Genomic DNA, 9,125 nt, shown 5'->3' on the forward strand with positions numbered 1-9,125 from the left:
TGCGTCTAGAAACCGACGTCGCATGTCGCGAGGCCCCCCGATGAAAGATGCAGGCAACACAATTCTTTTCCCGACTCTGTTTGCATGAACCTCACCAGTATTGACGCAATCCACAATACCTTGGTACAATTCAGCCCGAATCTTAGCCTGGTTTCTCTCATAAAATTCTAAGCGTGACGTCGATCAATTTTGATGTAAACATCAACCACAAACTGCTGTAGCAGCCTACCACCGAACAAAAGCAAATTATCGGTAGATCGAATTTGGAACTTGTAACAGTAGTACTCTCGCATAGCCACGGTTGTTCTACCACTTCGTGTGTTTGCCTCTGAACGATGAAGATGTATTAAAAACAAACAGTTAATAAAAATAAAACGCATTACGCTATTTTTATGATCTTCACTTAAAAAAGGATAACAAATTGTTGGTACCTTCCATTTCTCCTTCGATGTTGTCATTGTTGCGAACCTCATTGATTGATACTCCGTGACGTGGTATGTTACCATGCCAACCCGACTCACCATTAGGAAAAAATAGAGGATACGACAATGGATCGTAACAGCTGAAGTACGGCTGAATAGTTTGACTATATTCAGACTATATTCAGACCTACCGTACACAACAATACTTCGTTTATACGAAGTGATATTGTCATTACCTTCAACCCAAATACCAGCAACCTATATAATTGTGAACTATAAGTACGTAAAATAAGCAATACAATTAAATAATTGCAATTAATATAATATTATATATACCTCCGATGTCGTTGGTCGGTTGTACACCCTTTGGTCAAGTTCAACCGAAGTATTCAAAGTGACTCTATAGTTGTCCAGAGGTCCTAGTTCCGCAAGTCTTCTAAATGTATCGACATATGGGTTTTTAGAAAGAACACGTGTTAAAATCTGAGTAATACGCCGATCAAGAGTTGGCCATCGGAGTCTGTGATCTAACTCAGTATCAGGATCGTAAAAATACAACTGCAAGTACCTAGGGGTCCCATCCCTCGGAACTAATTGGTCGATTCTGTGATATATTCCTTTATGTGCACGAAAAGTATATACGCCGTCTCTCATATTGTTCAATGTATCATCCAATGTCACACCCATTGAGGCAAAAGAAAAATTGGTGTTATAAGCACGGATGTTTTGCCTAAACATATCTCCAATTTCATCTTGAGACGTGAAAAGTCGGTACAATTCCTCTGGAATTTCTAAGTTTGCTAACACAGTTTTCCCACTCATACAACAAAAGGTATCAAATTCATACTGAAATCGTTTTGCTCCACAATTAGGACATGCACCTCGTTCCTTTAAAACACGATGCTCTCCAGGTACACCATTGTAAACAAAATTATAAGGATCATCTTGCACGCTCCCATCTTGGAAGGAAGGTTGATCAATTACTTCAGCAAATTGGGGTAATAAAGTACGCGGATGAATTCGAATACCTAAAAAATTGGTGTATTAAGTAATGAAGGTTGTAAAAGATGTCGAGTTCAAAAAAAAAAAGAAATCATTGTTAAATAAATAGAAACCTCGTGATGTTCTCTGCCTGACTACGTCAATTACAGATGGGAATGTGGTTGTCGGCGTAACATCATCTATCGGGGTTTGGTTGACTTGACTGCCATTTGAAATACGCATTCCATTATCGTTTCGTGTATTAGAACATCCTTTATTGTACTCCTTGCGTTTTATAGTAGAAACACTTGAGGCGTTCTCATTTGTTGTTTGTGTAAATTGAGTAATATTAGTTTGTAAACTTCTTAACGGCGTCCTTTCTGTTGACCTATTACTCATTAAAGATATTGATGAAGCACTTTGGGAGGCATCACCACTCCCAAATTTAGATACTTTGTTATTTTCTTTGCATGCAGCATAGTATCTTTTGTGATACTCTTTTCGTTTTTCAGCTTTAGTAGATCCGCTCGAGCTAGAAGCATGATTACGATGGTTTGGTTGTCCATTAGTCATTGTAAATTGACAAAGTGACAAATACCTTGCAAATTAAATAAAAGAGAGTTATCATAGATGATGAAATTCTCAAATCATTACAACATTCAAACACATGACTTAGAGAAAAACAAACTGAATGATAACATTGAAATACATAATGATAACATTAAAATACATGACTTAAGCCGAATATCATGACTTAGAGAAAGAAAAAACACAAATCCTTAAAATATTGACATACATAATGATAACATTAAGTGAAAGCCAAACTAAATACTTGGTGAAACAATGGTCTCCACAAACACCGCACCCTTAAAACCTCGAAACCAAGTAACGGGATAAAAACATTCGAAGGGCTTCATATCCATTTCAATTGTAAACAACTTCCCTAATTTAGTCATCACAAACCAATTACCATTTGTCACATAATGTGTTATATCGCACCACAATGACAATGATATCGGGGGGATCGGAGGACATGATAAGACCTTAATCCAGTAATCCCCTTGTAGCGTCCATAGGTCAATTGTCATCTCAAACATGCCAGTGCTAGCAAACATGTGAAGCTCATTTTTTACATTCACTAAAACACCTTGAACCATTCCTGTAGAAGGAACGGGTGGAAAGCTTATCTCCTTGAACTGCTCCGAATTAACATCAAAACAAATCACCACATTCGTACCTCCAATCCAACATTCGCAAACAGTGAAATATAGAGTACCACCACAAAATGTGCCAGCTGACCAATTGAAATGAGGGCTTAGGTACTCTTGTCTTGTTATGAAAGGAATATTTCTCCAAGAGTCTACTTCCCTAGAATAAACATAGACACCAAGTACACCACTCCTACGCTTTATATGCAAGACCTTGTAATCATCGTCAGCGTCAACGTACAAACCAATGGCATCAAGGTTATTTATATAGAATCCATGAGAATCAGGGGTTGACAAATGCTTGAAAGCAGTAGTTGTTGGATTCCAAAGAAGCAGCTCGTATGTATGATTCAAGCAAACACACAACAATCCGTTCAAATGTGAAAGTATTGAGACATCATTATTTTGGTGATGGAATGGAAATGTAACTATGGAGCTTGGCCCATAGTCATTGGATTGAAAGATGATCGGATGAACAGAGCATGTTAGGTCGTCAATTAGTAGAACTCTCTGGTTAGATGAAACTAATGAGCGAGAACAATGTATCCTTACGAAATCTTGTGTTGACAGTAACGCGTACCATTGCTTACATACACTCTTAGAACGACCTACATCCTTCGCTGGCACCCTCGTTAATATCTCAAACAAGATTGTATGAACACGAAGGTCAGCCATGGTTATACCTTCGTTTAACACAGATAATGATTATTTAGTTGTCCAATCTAAGAAGATTATAGTTTGGTGAAAAATAGGTGTAACCATTACTTGTAAAGCAAGTAATATAACATACTTGTAATATCATATTATAAGATTAGACAAAGTAAAATATACTTCTACAATTACTTCAATATGAGAGGAAAAAAAGCAAAACACTAAACATCAAGAGAGACTTTAATATTCAACAACTAAACATATAACAACACCAAATGTTTCTAACTTAAACACAAACTTGGATAACGATCCATAATTTAAATATCCCGTGCCTCGACCATATCTGGTTCGTACGTAATCGTACTCAACTCCGTAGACTTCAAAATATTATCTGAAATAACAAATAAAATATAACTTTTATTAAATTACATGAGCCATTAAATCTAACTAATTTTTAGAATGTTCATGTGTAAAGCATAACATTCTATCTGGTAGATGAACCAACTTAACACGCGATACATATATGATAGACTTTTGTTGCACGGCTCGAATGGTATGTATAACATCGGAAGGCTTCAGGGCGGACAAAAACATTTGTATTGTGTGACAACTGTATATTACGGTTTTGGATTAAAGTTCTGCTAATAATAATATTTTCTTACATATAATGTAAATATTATGTTTGTAATATGTTAATAATAAATAATAACTTACGTCTTATCTCGAAGAGAAAGTTCAAAACAACATCGATCACGTTTGCCTTCTATTATTCTCCCAACCACATCTATAACAAAATCAGCCAAATCATATACACTATATTATACATACATATATAAACTTTTATATATTTAATAAAAAAATATAGATAGAGAATTTATATGTACCAACAATAATTTTTTGAGGTCTCCTGTCATGCTTCAATTCTATAATGGAAGGGACCAATGGATATAAAGAAGCACCCCTTGGAATCGTAAGCATAAGTGAAGAAAGCTTTGTATATTCGTTGATGACAATTTTTTTCTCGGACCAAACTAACACGTAATTCTGGTACTTTGGGTACTCATGATATTTGAGATTCTCAATTTGGAAATGATTTAAGGAAAAAAAACCACCCATCAATGCCGCGTCATTATATATGTGTATCAAATGTTGTGGTACGAACGCAACAATTTTTTGTCTCTAAAAAGAAAAGAAATTTAGTGGTGGAAAAACGCTTACTCGTATAACACAAAGTAAATTAAAATAATGTTCTTACGTGTTGATCAAGAAAAATAACTACTAATCTCTTTTCATCGACGTCATGCCAAATAAACTCCACCTTAACAAAGATTATATTATACCATGCTCTATCATTTGTCAATGATGAAAATTCTTCAACGGAAAAATGATCAGACATATCCTATTAAGTGTTTAATGTTAGTTAACTAAAAAAATAAAAACTCCAGAAACTTAAATTTAAACTAAAACATGATTAAAATTAAACAACAACAAATTTAAATTTAAAGTAATACATAATTAAAACTTACATAATTAAGATTCAAACTAATTCGAGAAAAAAAAACTACAGTCATCATCAAAATTGTTCTAAGGTTCCCAAACCATTTCTTCATCCAATGGTGGTTCGTAAACCGCCCCAGGGTCAGTTTCGTACCCTTCAGCCCAGCTCGGTAGTTCTTGTGTTTGACTGTGGTTTTCCACATAAGGGGGGTTTGAAGGTGGAGGATGCATAGGCAGTATAGGAGTGTTTACCACAGGACGATGATGCCCCTCCTCAATTTGTAGTCCACCAAATTGTAGTTGAGCGAATGTATAATCATACGCCCAATTCAACTCTTCATCCGTCCAACCAAATGGATCATCGTGTTCAAGGTTTGTCACCGGATGAGGGTTTGCCACCGGAGGTGGGTTTGACACCGGAGGTGGGTTTGTTGATCCTTGTGGTTCAATGGGAATTGGATAACCACCACCTATACCTCTCAATTGATATTTGTTTGGAGTGATTTATAAACTGAAAAATACAATTTTGATTGTATATAAAGATCAATTTTAAAGCAAATAAAAATAGTTTGATTAAATATAAAAAAAGGATTGTGTAAACTTAAACATACAATTTTTATTGGATATAAAGATCAATTTTCTTACCATTTTAAAAATTAACATCAAAGTAAACTGAAACACAAGGATTGTGTAAACTTAAAAACAAAATTTTTTATTGTAACATTTTTAACATCAAAGTTAAGTCAAATGTTTATTGGATTTATATTTTTTTGACCAAAAGAAATGGAAGCAAGTGCTGAACACGCCCTTTTGTGCCTGAGGATAGGCCCGTATGAGGGGAAGCCCATATATTAAATTACATGATTATTGGATAAAACGTGTGCCCTTTTTAACGTCTTCTAGTAACAATCATTTTGTTTTTATTGATAATATTAAATTTAAAATTTAAAATTTATAGAATAGATTTTAATGCTAAAGACAAAGATAACCGATAATAATATATTAATTGTTATAATCATATATTAATTATTAAAATCTAAAAACATATATTAGCGTTTTAAATATTTAAAAAGATAAAGATTTTGTAAGTCTATAAAGTAAAAGTACATCAATTTAAATGGTTACAATGAAAAATATTAACACTAATTTGAGTGAATATTTGCATACTAAATTTAATGTTAACATCGGAATTAACACTAAAAATATTAACACTAATTTGAGTGAATATTTGCAAACCGACGTGCCCGCCCACCAAAATTTCAAGAAAACCGATAAAACTAATTATATTATCCTTCCGCTAAACCAGACGCCGATTCAAGAAAAGGAAACCCCGATTCATCTTAATAACCACTATACTCAACATCACCATATATCCGCATTTAAGTATCAACCTTCATGCAATAATATTTAATTGTTCACATACAATAATATTTAGTTAACTTTTCTTGAAAAGTTTGTTTTAGATTTTACCCTATATTTATTGTTCACATACAATAATATTTAATTAACTTTTCAGTTCTGATAAAAGAACATTTTACATTCGAAATGAACTTTAGAAAATGAACACTAACTATTAACGATTTGACGTTTTTATATTTTATTGAATCATTCTTATAAAAATGATATTTTAAGTTATCTTTTTGGTTTTACTGTTAATGAAAAAATCGGGTATGGATTAAGCAAAAAATGTTTTATAATTTTTAAAATTAGTAGTGAAAATTAAAGAATAAAAAAATAGTCGTTTAAATAAATTACGGGTAAAGTGCCATAAGATAAGTATTTATTGGAGGGTTTTTTTAGATTGGATGTGATGGTATGGTGTTAACAACCAGGGCCGGCTCAACACTTTGAAAGGCCTAAAGCAAACTATAAATGTGGGGCCCTTTCTAGTTATAACTTACATTATTTTTTGTTGCTTTAAAGCAAGTATATGATGGTATTCTTAAATATTATACTGATATTTTGTAAAAAAAAATAGTAGATTATGTTGTTATTATTACATGAAGTATTTTAATTTCAAAGCATATATGTTTGCTGAAAAATAAAAAACTTGTAGTAAATCATGAAATTAAAGCTAATATAATCATTTCTAGAAATAGTAAATTAGCTACTAACGCAACATATATTAGTAAATAAAAACAGACACATATGAAAAGAGAAAACAATGAGAGGAAGAATATGAAGTTGGAATCCTAAAAATAAAAAAATCTAACTTTAATGACTAAAAACTCCTTTGTCCATTCATGCTTTTATAACTCTGTAAACCAATAACAAAAGATAATATATAATTTTTTTTATCCAAATTGAAGGCCTTTTATGGAGTTGTGGCCTAAAGCAAAGGCTTTAGTTGAATTACCCTTCAGCCGGCTCTGTTAACAACAATACTAATTGAAAAAGATGATAATATTCTCACACCTTTAACTCCCCTCTATCTCTTTATATATACATAGATATATAGAGAGAAAGAAATAGTAAAAAAGATGTTGGAATAGAATGACTCTTAAAAAAGATGGTGCTTTTTATGATGTTTTATTTTAGTATGTATCAGGTTTGGGTGAGAAATAAGAATATGTATCACGAGAAGGCTTTAAACATGAACATTCATTGGTAGACGATCGAAGAGAGGGAAATCAGGCGAAAACACAACATATTAATGATCATTTAGTTAATAATATAGGTTATTTGGTTAATAGTAACGAAACGATATTTCACGCAATAGCCTTTTATCAATCAAATTTAAAAGTTTCTATAAGAATAATAGTTTTTGTGACCAAATGGTACATATTATAATAACTTATTCCTGAATTAAAGAATTTTTACATCTCATATTGTAATACTAATGAATTTCATAATCAACAGCCCAAAAAAACAAAGAGGCAGTTAAACAATACAGATCAAAAAACCAAGAAATTTGGAAGAACTTACAATAATGCAAGAGGCAGATGTAAAAAGCCGACAAAAAATGTGAAACCTTGATGTGAGAGCCGAGAAACAACGCAAGATCCAGATGCAAAGAGTCAATATATTCTGAAATCGAAGTAAAATAGAAGTTGTTAGGTTGATGTTTTGAAGGTTTAATTGATGCAAGACTTAAAAGTAGGATTTAGTTCAACTGAGATAAACTTACAATTTGAAAGTTTAATTCGTCTGAGTTGAGTGATTGTAGAGTGTTGAGCTTGATGAAGTATTTGTAGAGACTGAAGCAAGCATGCTCTCTTTCACACAACAGTAAAATCTTGCTTTACAGCTGTAGATGTAAAAGCAGTAGTCAGTTGAGTGTAGTTGAGGGTTTGTGTACTTATAGAGACTGAACCAAGCAAGAGACAACAGTAAAATCTTGGATACTGACATGACTTGGTTTTTGAAAATGTTGAGATGACTTGTAAAGCAGTGGTAAGTAGTAAAAAAAACAAAAAGGACAAAAGTCAAACAAAAGATACTGACATGACTTGGTTTTTGAAAAGGTTTGAGATATATTAAAAGATATCATTCTAACTAAAGACTTAAGAATATCAAAAAAGTCTTTGGATTATAAGTTGAAGTTGGATTCTAACTAAACCATTTGGTATTTGAAAGGGGTATTTCCAGCTATAAGTTGAAGTTGGATTCTAACTAAACCATTTAAAGTTACTGCAGTTATGGTTTATTTTTTTTATCAAGCCTGGACTCTTTAACTGCTTCAATTTTTGTTCTTAATAATTTAATTGGTAATCTGTCACATAACTCATCTAGCCTTAAATTCTAAAACACAAAATCTAGCCTTAAATGAAAATACTAACATACCTCTTCTTCACGTTTATTCCTCAGCTCACTAATTTTGTGATAGGCCTTATCCTTTTTCTCGATCACTACACACAATTCCTCCTCTAAAGAAGCAATCACATTGTTTATGGCCTCCTTTTCAGTCTCGAGTGTCTTAAGTTTGGCCTTGATAGCTTGATGATCCTTGCGGACCCCGTCAAGATCAACGCCAATAGACTACAAACAACATGGAATCATAATAAGCATTAATAAATAAACTTTTACATTGGTATATAGAAGAAGAGGCGTTCTTACTTTGACCTGGTCTTGAATGGCATCTTTTTCACCAACAAATTTTTGAACTTCAGCCCTCATAGCAGCGTTTGCAATAACCTTATCCCTCGTCCCTTGAAGTTGTTTTATTTCTCTGATGATTTGTTTCTCCTCGTTTAGAGTAATACTGCATTTACCAACCTTCTTTACGTAGCTTCTCAAATCTTTCAGCAACCTGCATTTTATGTAATGATCACAAAAAAAATTATATAAAGGTGTTCCCGGTGCGGCACATGCTAAAAACTTCCCTGAACGCTTTATTACTATTCCACTCCGACATGAATTCGTCGAC

General features: G+C 33.0%; 2 protein-coding genes and 2 long non-coding RNA genes across 4 annotated transcripts; all 4 read right to left on the reverse strand.

Moving 5' to 3' along the window:
* Positions 1-2,227: 2,227 nt before the first annotated feature.
* LOC110880639 (putative F-box only protein 15) lies at positions 2,228-3,286 on the reverse strand. The gene has a single exon (XM_022129121.1). The coding sequence runs from the start codon at positions 3,284-3,286 to the stop codon at positions 2,228-2,230; it is 1,059 nt and encodes a 352-aa protein (XP_021984813.1).
* Positions 3,287-3,783: 497 nt separating this feature from the next.
* Positions 3,784-4,334, reverse strand: LOC118483331. Its single transcript, XR_004870375.1, has 3 exons — positions 4,147-4,334; positions 3,977-4,046; positions 3,784-3,872 (listed from the first exon to the last, which is right to left on the reverse strand). It is a non-coding gene; the product is annotated as an uncharacterized LOC118483331 (long non-coding RNA).
* A 3,186-nt stretch (positions 4,335-7,520) lies between these two features.
* Positions 7,521-8,093, reverse strand: LOC118482897. The gene is made up of 2 exons (XR_004869163.1): positions 7,887-8,093; positions 7,521-7,786 (listed from the first exon to the last, which is right to left on the reverse strand). It is a non-coding gene; the product is annotated as an uncharacterized LOC118482897 (long non-coding RNA).
* Positions 8,094-8,533: 440 nt separating this feature from the next.
* LOC110880782 (proton pump-interactor 1-like) lies at positions 8,534-9,113 on the reverse strand. The gene is made up of 3 exons (XM_035978136.1): positions 9,067-9,113; positions 8,816-9,008; positions 8,534-8,737 (listed from the first exon to the last, which is right to left on the reverse strand). The coding sequence occupies exons 1-3, from the start codon at positions 9,111-9,113 to the stop codon at positions 8,534-8,536; spliced, it is 444 nt and encodes a 147-aa protein (XP_035834029.1).
* Positions 9,114-9,125: the final 12 nt, after the last annotated feature.

The sequence above is a fragment of the Helianthus annuus genome, chromosome 10, assembly GCF_002127325.2.
Source record: "Helianthus annuus cultivar XRQ/B chromosome 10, HanXRQr2.0-SUNRISE, whole genome shotgun sequence".
Taxonomy (NCBI): domain Eukaryota; kingdom Viridiplantae; phylum Streptophyta; class Magnoliopsida; order Asterales; family Asteraceae; genus Helianthus; species Helianthus annuus.